The sequence below is a fragment of the Carcharodon carcharias genome, chromosome 2 (assembly GCF_017639515.1).
Source record: "Carcharodon carcharias isolate sCarCar2 chromosome 2, sCarCar2.pri, whole genome shotgun sequence".
Classification (NCBI taxonomy): Eukaryota; Metazoa; Chordata; class Chondrichthyes; order Lamniformes; family Lamnidae; genus Carcharodon; species Carcharodon carcharias.
This window is the reverse complement of record NC_054468.1, coordinates 9,544,310-9,556,606: the sequence shown is the minus strand read 5'-3', so window position 1 is coordinate 9,556,606 and position 12,297 is coordinate 9,544,310. Positions and strand designations below refer to the sequence as shown.

Here is a 12,297-nt window from a genome sequence, read left to right as displayed (position 1 = left end):
ACAGGTGCTTGAAAAGGCAGCTGTGCTGTTTAGTCACTGTTACATTGGTATGTGTTCAGGTCAGATTCTGGGTGCCTGGCAGGCTTAGCTTTCTAAATCTGGCTCTCTTATCCCAGTGACAGACTCCTAGGCTCTGGTCTCCGAGCCTGTTGCCAGGATAAGGAAGCTGGGCCTCAAAGTGTAAATGTTCCCAGAATCAAAAATAAAACCAGGGCACTGTAGAAACAGCGTCCATGCCTGAGTCAGAAGCTCTGGGCTCGAGTCCCACTCCCAAGACCTGAATTTTTTTTGGATGGTGGGGTTTCCCCACTCCCCAACACCCTTCCAAAGAGTCAGCAGGGAACACATCCCCACCTACTCCGAGTGCCCCATAGCCATTTCCCGCTCCAACGCGCATCAATTGGCCGCAGGCAGGACTTCTGCCTTTCACGCTTGAAGGGGAACTTCAGAAAGATGCCTAAGGCCAGGGCCCGGGGCTGGAGGACAAGGTAAGTTTAAAGGCCCAGGGCTGGGTGGGTAGGGAAGACCTGGGGAGGTAGGTTGGGGAGGGATGGGGTGTGCAAAAGAGGCAACCGGGGTGTTGTGGGAAGAAGCGAGGGAGGTCCAGCAGCCACTGAACCTTAAAGATGGGGGTGCCCACAATCAGAAGGGGGCTTCTGATGGGGGCATCCGCAATTTCCAACCTTCCCGTTAGAGCCTAAGCTTCCCCCATGCCAGGTAAATCCTCCCACCAGCCTAAAAATTGAGGCTGGGAAGGAAATGGCCCTGAAGTAGCCAATAATTGGCCGCTTAAGGGCCTCAATCGGGGCAAGGATGGGCTTCCCATCTGAGGCCTTACCCACCCCAGCGTAAAATCGTTGCGAGAACGGGGCGGGCGGAACTCAGAGGGAACCCCGTTCCTTCACAGTCACGCTCCCACACCCCCTCACTTAAAAACCCGCCAGCTGGGGAAGGTGAAATTCAGGCCCAGACTTGAAGGCTGAGGAACGTGTGTTGATATTGTGGTCAAGCAGGCCGAGTACCAAGCTGCCAATCTTCCCAATGCACCCCATTGGCAGGCGGTAAGAGCAGGAGAGGTTCCTGGTCAGCCATGTGTTGGAAAGAACATCGAAACCTCTACCATCACTACCCATGGCTCCACACTACCACATGCATGTAAACACGTATGTTGCCACAGCAACTCTGACGCCCTGAGTGTCCTGTAACACACCACCACAATAAATGTCCCTGATTCTTCTCTGCTCTGAGAAGGACAACCTGTTGATGTGTAGATTCAGTGTTGTTTGTGTCTCTTTGTGAGGATGATGTGCCTCCTTCACTACCTCACCCCATTCAGCACAGTTCCTGTGTCAACTTGGACAGTGAAAGAGATTTAGATCATGACAAAGACACTACAGCTCCATCAGCCCCCGGCCCTTTCTGCTCACTTCACTGTTTCCAACACAAGTCACTCATTTGTGACCAAGAGCAGGAATCCTGGCTGACTCTCCCCTGGAGTTGCCAACTATGATGGAATGCATTCCTGGAGATTTCGTCACATGACTTTCCCCCACACTCCAGCCATTTGTTGGCCAACACATCCATCTTTGTGACATTCTGCCTTCCCATGCCAATTGGAAAGCAAAAAGACTCATTACCCAATTGGATGATGCTTGACTGTCAGCCAAACAGCTTTTATTCCCCCCTTTTAAATATTTTTATATCTGGTAAAGAGAAATGTTCAAAGAAAATGACCAAAAAACCCAATTTTTTTAATGTCTCGATGATTTTTCCGAGAGTGGCTGTGTACTCTGTCCTGGAGATTGATCTCCGATTCCTGGAGACTCCAGGCCAATCCTGGAGGGTTGGCAACCCTACTCTCCCGCGCTGAAAGCAGAGGGTTGTCCCTTAACTCCCTGACGCAAAATATTCCGCTTTCCATCTCAGACTCGGGCCATATTAAACATCAAAACAATAATCACAGATAAGGAATGCCCTAGCTTTTTTAAAAAATTCATTCTTGGGATGTGTGCCAGCCTTTATTGCCCATTGCTAATAGCTCTTGTTCAGAGGACATTTAAGAGTCACCCACATCGCTGTGGGTCTGGATTCGGTGTAGGCCAGACCAGGTAAGGACAGCAGATTTCCTTCCCGCAAGGACATTAGTGAACCAGATGGGTTTTTATGACAACTGGTCATCACTAGACTTTTAATTCCAGATTTTTTTTATTGAATTCAAATTCCATCATCTGCCCTGGGGGGGATTTGAACCCACGTCCCCAGAGAATTACCCCGGCTCTCTGGATTACCAGTCCAGTGACGATACCACCATGCCAATGCAGGTGGTGTTTAATATCTGGAATATTGTGAACTCCACAGTTTAAAGGAAATGAGTGAGTGATGTTAATGATATTGTACTTTGCAGCAAATCAGCAACAAGCTAATTACAGCAAATCAGTGACATGTACCCCTCAGGGCAGATGACACAAACACTGATTGCTTCAAGGCGATGTTGCTTGTGCATAAATAACACATCCTGAATCACTGCAAACATCTAACAAAGTGTTACATCTCAATCTTTAATGCACTGACAAATTTATAGCCTTTAATTATTATTTTCAAAGCAGTGGAAATGCGATCTAGCTTCCCGGGGAGATGGCTGGAATCAAGTCACAGCCACAACAGCCTTGAACACGCTTGCAAGGATCTTGTTAGGCGTGTTTTATTTTGGTGGTGGGTGGGGGGGGGGGGGGCTTCAGCCAGGCGTTCAGCTGTTCCGTGGATCACAGCTGTCCAGCTGTGCTGGGGGGACCTTCCTTTTGTTGTTAAATGACCCTTGAATTCTGCGCTCTGGCCGCAAGTGCTGGAACCGCGGCCTTTTCTGTGGGCACATGAGCAGGAGGAGGCCATTTGGCCCATCCAGCCCATTCCGCTAAACAATCAGATCACGACTGACCCGCACCTCAACTCCAGTTACCAGGCTTTGCTCCATATCCCCCCGCAAGACCCTCACCCCCACAAAAATCTGTCAATCTCAATCCTAAAAGCTCCAGTTGTCCCTCCCCGCCCCCCACCAGCATCTACAGACATTTAGAGAAACGCAGTTCCAGTTACCCACTACCTTTTGTTTGAAAAAGATCCTTTGCAATTTTCCCTCCCTAACGTTAAGATCCTTCTGCCTTGTTCCCTCTATCCATCCTGTTGATTGTGCAACAGGCTTAAGGACCTCATGACCCTAACTAACAATTACTGAAATCTCGTTTTTCTCCCAAAAATCTACCCTTTAGCCAGAAATATCTGTCCTAATACAGGGTCAGGAAAGGAAACAAAGGATATATTCTCTAGCCTGCTTAATGTTAAGGTCTCTGGACCCAGGTTCACCAGGATACTGTCTGGTACAGGGGGATAGAAATAGATGGGGGAGGTGGTGGTGGTGGGGGTCTGAAACATCTGGGGCTTTTTTACCATGAGAGGTGTGACAGGGTACATGTGCCTTTAAGAAGCCAGCGTTTAACAAACAGAAAGGATGGGGGCAGGGTAGAGAGGAGCCTACTGTTAATGTGGTTGAGGGGTCACGAATGAAGGGTTCACAAATACAAGGTGGAATGTGAGAGATTTAGGACAGAGAGCAGGAGAAACTTGATAGCGGGGCAGAAACCGCGTCGACTTTCAAGACTGCGGAAAGGGGAACAGAGTTAACCTTTCAAATCTGTGTGGCCTTTCTGCTGTTCGTCTCTCTCCACAGATGCTGCCAGACCTGCTGAGTTTTTCCAGCATTTTCTGTTTCTATTCAAGATCGGATCGGTGGATAGAAGTAGAGGGAATCAAGAAAGATGGGAATAGGTCAGGTAAGTGGTATTTGGGAATATTTGCTTGTGCCCAAAGTAAACACCAACATGGAGTGGTTGGGCCGAGTGGCCTGTTTTGTAACCTTGAAGCATTTCTATGACTTCTCTTCATTTAGTGCCTTCAGCATAAAAAAGTGTCTCGTGGATGTAAATCAGACAGAATTTGACACCAAGCCATAGATGACACAGAAAGCTTGGCTAAAGGGGTAGCCTTTAAAGCATGTGTTAAAGGGAGAAAGAAAGATAGATAGAGAGGTTCAGGGAGGAAATTCCAGGCTTTGGGGGTCAGGATTGTTGGAGTGGCTGCCGACTGCGGAACCATGACAATCAGGAAGGGACAAGAAGCAGGAACTGGAGGGTATCTCAGAGGGTTGTAGCGCTGGAGGAGGGTACAGAGATGGGAGGGTGGGGGGGGGGGGTAAGGCCACGAAGCGATTTGAAGATGTGAATGAGAATTTTAAAATGGATGCTTCCCTGGAGGCGAACCTGGGTCAGTGAGTACCGGAGTAACAGGCGAATGGGACTTGGTGCAAGTTTGGATTGGACGGCAGAGTTTTTGGACGAGCTGGAGTTGACAGAAGGTGGAAGGTTGGGTTGGGGGTGGGGTGGGGGGGGTAGTGGGGAGAGGGGAGGTGGGGGGGGGGAGGTGATCAGGAGGGTATTAGAGCAGCCGAGTGTAGAGGTAACAAAGCCGCAGGTGAGGGTGTCAGCAGTAGCAGGCGGTGACTGAGAGTGGAAAACAGGCAGTGATATATGATGCAGGATGCTCAGCTCAGAATCAAACAGGGAGCCAAAAGTTGCAGATATCCTCCTGCGGGATAAGAAAAGTGCAGTGAAAGTCTAGATGAGGGAGAGGGAAGAGTGTTCTGCGATCCTGGGTTTTCACGAGAGTTTTATTGTCCTCTTTACCCATCTCAAATCCACGGTCACCAAACCCAAATCATGTGTTTGCCTTGAGTAGTCAGACAGTAGCTGCTCTGTGGGGAGTGGTGGTGGTGGGGGGGGGGGGTCTGTGTGCAGTGTGGAGGGGGGGCTGTGTGTGATGGGGAGGGGGGGCTGTGTGTGATGGGGAGGGGGGGCTGTGTGTGATGGGGAGGGGGGGCTGTGTGTGATGGGGAGGGGGGGCTGTGTGTGATGGGGAGGGGGGGTGAGTGTGATGGAGGGGGGGCTGTGTGTGATGGGGAGGGGGGGCTGTGTGTGATGGGGAGGGGGGGGGCTTGTGTGTGATGGGGAGTGGGGGCTGTGTGTGATGGGGAGGGGGGGCTGTGTGTGATGGGGAGGGGGGGCTTGTGTGTGGATGGGGAGGGGGGTGCCGGGTGTGATGGGGGAGGGGGGCTGTGTGTGATGGGGAGGTGGGGGCCTGTGTAGTGATGGGGAGGGGGGTGTGTGTGATGGGAGGGGGGGGGCTCTGTGTGTGATGGGGAGGGGGGGCTGGTGTGTGATGGGGAGGGGGGGGCCTGTGTGTGATGGGGAGGGGGGCCGGGTGTGTGATGGGGAGGGGGGGCTGGTGTGTGATGGGGAGGGGGGGCTGTGTGTGATGGGAGGGGGGGCCTGTGTGTGATGGGGAGGGGGTGCCCGGTGTGATGGGGAGGGGGGGGGCGGTGTGATGGGGGAGGGGGGGGCTGTGTGGTGAGTGGGAGGGGGGGCTGTGTGTGATGGGGAGGGGGGGCTGTGTGTGATGGGGAGGGGGTGCCGGGTGTTATGGGGAGGGGGGGCTGTGTGTGATGGGGAGGGGGTGCCGGGTGTGATGGGGAGGGGGGGGTGTGTGTGATGGGGAGGGGGGGCCGGGTGTGATGGGGAGGGGGGGGTGTGTGTGATGGGGAGGGGGGGCTGTGTGTGATGGGGAGGGGGGGCTGTGTGTGATGGGGAGGGGGGGGCCGGGTGTGATGGGGAGGGGGGTCTGTGTGTGATGGGGAGGGGGTGCCGGGTGTGATGGGGAGGGGGTGCCGGGTGTGATGGGGAGGGGGGGGTGTGTGTGATGGGGAGGGGGGTGTGTGTGTGATGGGGAGGGGGGGCTGTGTGTGATGGGGAGGGGGGGCTGTGTGTGATGGGGAGGGGGGGCTGTGTGTGAGGGGAGGGGGGGCTGTGTGTGATGGGGAGGGGGTGCCGGGTGTGATGGGGAGGGGGTGCCGGGTGTGATGGGGAGGGGGGGCCGGGTGTGATGGGGAGGGGGGGCTGTGTGTGATGGGGAGGGGGGGCTGTGTGATGGGGATGGGGAGGGGGTGCCGGGTGTGATGGGGAGGGGGTGCGGGTGTGATGGGGAGGGGGGGCTGTGTGTGATGGGGAGGGGGGGCTGTGTGTGATGGGGAGGGGGGGCTGTGTGTGATGATGGGGAGGGGGGGCTGTGTGTGATGGGGAGGGGGTGCCGGGTGTGATGGGGAGGGGGGGCTGTGTGTGATGGGGAGGGGGGTGTGTGTGTGATGGGGAGGGGGGGCTGTGTGTGATGGGGAGGGGGTGCCGGGTGTGATGGGGAGGGGGGGCTGTGTGTGATGGGGAGGGGGGGCCGGGTGTGATGGGGAGGGGGTGCCGGGTGTGATGGGGAGGGGGGGGGTGTGATGGGGAGGGGGGCTGTGTGTGATGGGGAGGGGGGGCTGTGTGTGATGGGGAGGGGGGGTGTGTGTGATGGGGAGGGGGGGCTGTGTGTGATGGGGAGGGGGGCTGTGTGTGATGGGGAGGGGGGCTGTGTGTGATGGGGAGGGGGGTGCCGGGTGTGATGGGGAGGGGGGGCCGTGTGTGATGGGGAGGGGGGTGCCGGGTGTGATGGGGAGGGGGGGCTGTGTGTGATGGGGGAGGGGGTGCCGGGTGTGATGGGAGGGGGTGCCGGGTGTGATGGGTAGGGGGGGCGGTGTGTGATGGGGGAGGGGGGGGCTGTGTTGTGATGGGGAGGGGGGGGCTGTGTGTGATGGGGTAGGGGGGGCTGTGTGTGAATGGGGAGGGGGGGTGCGGGGTGTGATGGGGAGGGGGTGCCGGGTGTGATGGGGAGGGGGGGGCTGTGTGTGATGGGGAGGGGGGTGCCGGGTGTGATGGGGAGGGGGGGGCTGTGGTGTTGATGGGGAGGGGGGGCCTGGTGTGATGGGGAGGGGGGGCTGGTTGTGATGGGGAGGGGGGGCTGTGTGTGATGGGGAGGGGGTGCTGTGTGTGATGGGGAGGGGGGGCTGTGTGTGATGGGGAGGGGGGTCTGTGTGTGATGGGGAGGGGGTGCCGGGTGTGATGGGGAGGGGGCCGGGTGTGATGGGGAGGGGGGGTGGGTGTGATGGGGAGGGGGGTGAGTGTGTGATGGGGGAGGGGGGGCTGTGTGTGATGGGGAGGGGGGGCTGTGTGTGATGGGGAGGGGGGGCTGTGGGTGATGGGGAGGGGGGGCTGTGTGTGATGGGGAGGGGGTGCCGGGTGTGATGGGGAGGGGGTGCCGGGGTGTGATGGGGAGGGGGGGGCCGGGTGTGATGGGGAGGGGGGGCTGTGTGTGATGGGGAGGGGTGGGGCCGGGTGTGATGGGGAGGGGGGGCTGTGTGTGATGGGGAGGGGGTGCCGGGTGTGATGGGGAGGGGGTGTCTGTGTGTGATGGGGAGGGGGGGTGTGTGTGATGGGGAGGGGGGTGAGTGTGTGATGGGGAGGGGGGGCTGTGTGTGATGGGGAGGGGGGGCTGTGTGTGATGGGGAGGGGGGGGCCTGGGTGTGATGGGGAGGGGGTTGCGGGTGTGATGGGGAGGGGGGGGCGGGTGTGATTGGGGAGGGGGGGGGCCGGGTGTGATGGTGGAGGGGGGCCGGGTGTTGATGGGGAGGGGGTGCCGGGTGTGATGGGGAGGGGGGGGCTGGTGTGTGATTGGGGAGGGGGGGCCGTGGGTGTGTATGGGGAGGGGGTGCCCGGGTGTGATGGGGAGGGGGGGCTGTGTGTGATGGGGGAGGGGGGGCCGGGTGTTGATGGGGAGGGGGGGCCGGGTGAGTGATTGGGGAGGGGGGGGGCTGTGATGTGATGGGGAGGGGGGGCCTGTGTGTGTATGGGGAGGGGGGCCTGTGTGTGATGGGGAGGGGGTGCCGGGGTGTGATGGGGAGGGGGGGGCTGTGTGTGAATGGGGGAGGGGGGGCGGGTGTGATGGGGAGGGGGGGCTGTTGTGTGATTGGGGAGGGGGGCTGTGTGTGATTGGGGGAGGGGGGCGGGTGTGGATGGGGAGGGGGGGCTGTGTGTGATGGGGAGGGGGGGCCGGGTGTGATGGGGAGGGGGGGCTGTGTGTGATGGGGAGGGGGGGCTGTGTGTGATGGGGAGGGGGGGCTGTGTGTGATGGGGAGGGGGGGCTGTGTGTGATGGGGAGGGGGTGCCGGGTGTGATGGGGAGGGGGTGCCGGGTGTGATGGGGAGGGGGGTCTGTGTGTGATGGGGAGGGGGTGCCGGGTGTGATGGGGAGGGGGTGCCGGGTGTGATGGGGAGGGGGTGCCGGGTGTGATGGGGAGGGGGGTGTGTGTGATGGGGAGGGTACCACATTCACCTCTTCCAACTAGTGATGGCCAATCACTGTGGTCCACCCAGGACTCAGCCTTCACCCTCTGGGATACAGTTCGCAGAGGATTGTCCTACCTTGGATACACTGCAAAGATCCATCTTCTGCTCTTATGGTGAAGGTTTCTCCCGGATTAACCTGAACTAAAATAACCTGCAACAAAGACACAAAGAGTTAGCCGCAGCCCAGGACAGCACCAAACACACAATAAAGACATTCTCATTGGCAGCTCACCCGGCGAGGACTAGGAGGACTTGAGACCGGCGCACCAGGACCCAAGGTGTGTGGAGCTACCCGATTTCAGCCGGTGGAGTGCTGTGACACCACAACTGAGCTCAGTACCCCACTCCTCCCCCCCCACCATCCCCATTTCCCCCATGCGAGAGGGTGGGAGACGAGAACATACTCCAACTTCCATCACCGCCCAGTAACTCCATCTCAAGGAATGACCACTCGGGCAATGTCTGGAGTGCTTTGCTTGGGGAGAAGAAGGCTGTGAGGAGGCTTCATGAAGGTATTCAAGTTCCTGAGGGGTGTGGACAGGGTAAATAGTGAGAAACTGCTCCCACTCAAGACAACATCAAGAACTAGAGGACACAAATTCAAAGTGAAAACAGAAATACCTGGAAAACCTCAGCAGGTCTGGCAGCATCGGCGGAGAACAGCACAGTTGACCTTTCAAGTCCTCATGACCCTTCAACAGACCTGCTGAGTTTTTCCAGGTATTTCTGTTTTTGTTCTGGATTTCCAGCATCCACGGTTTTTTTGTTTTTATCTACAAATTCGAAGTAATTGGCAAAAGGAGTAAATGTGACGTGAGAAAAAACTTTTCACCCAGAGGGTGGTTGGAGTCTGGAACAAATTTCCTGATAGGGAAGGTTCGATTGGGGTATCCAAAAGGGAATTGGATTGCTCCTTGCAAAGAGAGAATGGGCAAGGTTACGTGGATAAGGCAGAGGATTGGGACTAGGTGGAAGGCTCTTTCAGAGAGCCAGTACAGACTTGATGGGCCAAATAGCCTCCTCCTGCACCGTGAAGATACTGTGATGCTGTGGTAATCTATGTTCTTTATGATATAACGTTGTGCTGATGGAACGCTTAGCTCTTTATTCTTTAGGATGTGGGCAATGCTGGTGAGGCCAAATTTTAGTGCCTGGTCTTAGCTGCCCTTGAGGTGGTGGTGAGCCGCCATTCTTGAACTGCTGTGGTCGTTGTGGGTTTGATGCAACTGAATGGTTTGCAAGGCCTCTTCAGGGGGCAGCTGATGTAGGACTGGAGTCACTTGAAGCCCAGACCAGGTAAGGACAGCAGGGTTCCTTCGCTAAAGGGAATCAGTGAATCAGTTGGGTTTTTACAACAAACTAATAATTTCCTGGTCACTTTTACTGAGACCAGCGTGTTGTGGTACACCTTTAATTGGGTGTGGTTATGTTTTCTGTATGCATTACCAGAGGGGAAATGATGTAATGTATCACATGATTCAGACTTGGTCTCAGTTTGTTCTGAGTAAGCTCCCAGCTCAGACATGGGTACAAGTTCCTCATCTGGCTAAAACTGCTACCAACTTCTCAACTCCTTAATAAATGTGCACAATGTATTTTTGTGTTTATCAATCAGTGTATGGAGTTGGTGCCTTGATGTTTATCCACTAAGTAAATAGAAGGAAAAGAAAAAACACAACTGTTACAAAATTCGATGCTGTGATTGAACTCTCAATTACCAGTCAACAAACTGAACCATTACACCACAGTCATCAATATGATAAGGAAATAAACAACCGCGTTCGTTAGGATTTGAATTAAAATTCAGTTTGCAGCTCATGCCAAGCTTGCAGACCCACTAACTTCTCCCATATCGAATGGAACCAGTCACTAAATTCCAGCATTAACAGTGAGGGTCCTGGCTATTAAGCTACTTTGCTCAAACAGATATATCATGACAGACACCAGGGGAGAGAGAGGAGGTGAGTTATCTCCGGTATCCTCTAGGCCAATATTTGTCCCATAAATAACATTAGCAAACAGATTGTCTGGTCATTATCACATTGCTATTTTCCATTTTTTGGGAGCCTCCCCTGGACAAAGGCAGACAGAGACGATGAAATTCATCATCGCCTCCAATGTTCCAGCTCAGCCTTTGGCTGACTCAGGTAAATGGTATTTGAGGATCAGGATTTCAAACCTGTGACTAAAGGCGAGGTTTACTGGGCAGCAGTGCTTGCGGTGCTCCCGTGTGCTTTGGAGACTTGGACAACCTATAGCAGGCAACCGAAAAGTACTGGGGAAGTACCAGCAGTGGTGCCCTGGCAAGATTCTTCAAATCTGAAGGCAAGAAAAGCAGCGTCCTTTCCAAGATGTCCAGCCTGGAGGTGTTAATCACTCAAAACCAGATCCACTAGGCAGGACATGTTGGCCGTAGGCCTGACAGAAGACTCCAAAAGCAACTGCTCTTCCCAGAACTCCATGGCAGCAGGAGCCCCCCAGGTGGTCAACAGAAACACATTTGGGATGTCCTCAAATCATCCCCACTAACTCACGGGAGACCCTGGCTTGTGACTGACCAACACAGAAAAAGCTTAAGCAAAAACAAAAATAGCTGGCAAAACTCAGCAGGTCTGACAGCATCTGCAGAGAGGAACACAGTTAACGTTTTGAGTCCATATGACTCTTCATCAGAACTAAGGAAGTATAGAAAAGAGATGAAATATAAGCTGGTTGAGGGGGGTGGACAGGTAGAGCTGGATAGAGGGCTAGTGATAGGTGGAGGCAAGGAAGAGATTGCCAAAGATGTCATAGACAAAAGGACAAAGGGGTGTTGACAGTGGTGATATTAGCTAAGGAATGTGCTAATGGGGACATTAAGGGTAGCAAGCAGGACAAGCTAGTGGCAGAAGGCCCTAGCGGGGTTGGGGTGGGGGGAAGGGATCGAAATGGGCTAAAAGGTGGAGATAAAAAAATAGATCGAAATAAATTTAAAAATAGGTGGGAAAAGAAAAATATAGTTTTAAAAAAATTATAAATAATTGGAAAAAAGGGGGATCGGAAAGGGGGTGGGGATAGAGGAAAGAGTTCATGATCTGAAGTTGTTGAACTCAATATTCAGTCCGGTAGGCTGTAAAGTGCCTAGTCGGAAGATGAGGTGCTGTTCCTCCAGTTTGCATTGAGCTTCACTGGAACATTGCAGCAGGCCAAGGACAGACATGTGGGCAAGAGAGCAGGGTGGAGTGTTAAAATGACAAGAGACAGGGAGGTCTGGGTAATGCTTGAGGACAGACCGAAGGTTGTCTGGGAAGGCATTGAGCACATCGAGAGACCTAGTCAGGAACGTGAAGTGGTGAAGTTGTGGCATCGGAGAGAGCGCGCAAGCCTCCGAACAATCCATTTACCCCACCCTTGGACCAGCACCTGCCCACATGTGGCAGAGTCAGTAGATCATGCATTGGACTTTATCAGCCATCTCAGAACCCACTGAACCAGAGTGGAAACCAATCGACCTTGATGCTGAGGGACTGCCTAAGGAGAGAAACAGCAGCTGTTTGTGGGAGCTTGCTGCGTGCAAATTGGCTGCCACATTTCCTACAACGGTGATTACATTTCAAGTGTCCTTCATTGGCTGTAAAGGGGATTGGAACATTCTGAGGTGATGAAAGGTGCTATTGAAATGCAAGTCTTTGCTTCCATAGGTAGAAATAAAAGTTAAGGCAGCTTTCAGCGTAGGAGACTGTTATGTCAAAGGTGATGCATCATGTGGGCTGCCTTGACATTAAACAACCTCTCATCTTTCTTTCGGATCCTCTTTAACCCAACATTTATATATTTTGAAGAAAATATTTCCAGCTTCACTCCTCAAAGTTTGAACGTGAAAGAACGAACTTGCATTTCTCCAGTGCCTTTCATGAACTCAGAAAGCCCCCAAAGTGCTTTGTAGCCAATAAAGTACTTTTTGAAATGTCGTCAGTCACAATATAGGGAAACAAAGC

The 12,297-nt window shown here is 54.3% G+C and overlaps 1 protein-coding gene across 1 annotated transcript in view; it reads right to left on the bottom strand.

Annotated features, from left to right (window-relative positions):
* The window catches only part of fndc3ba (fibronectin type III domain containing 3Ba), a 444,633-nt gene that overhangs the window by 322,548 nt on the left and 109,788 nt on the right, over positions 1 to 12,297 (bottom strand). The window contains exon 3 of the mRNA XM_041204259.1: positions 8,396 to 8,471. Within this exon, the coding sequence (XP_041060193.1) occupies positions 8,396 to 8,471 (76 nt within the window). The remainder of the gene's footprint in view (positions 1 to 8,395; positions 8,472 to 12,297) is intronic.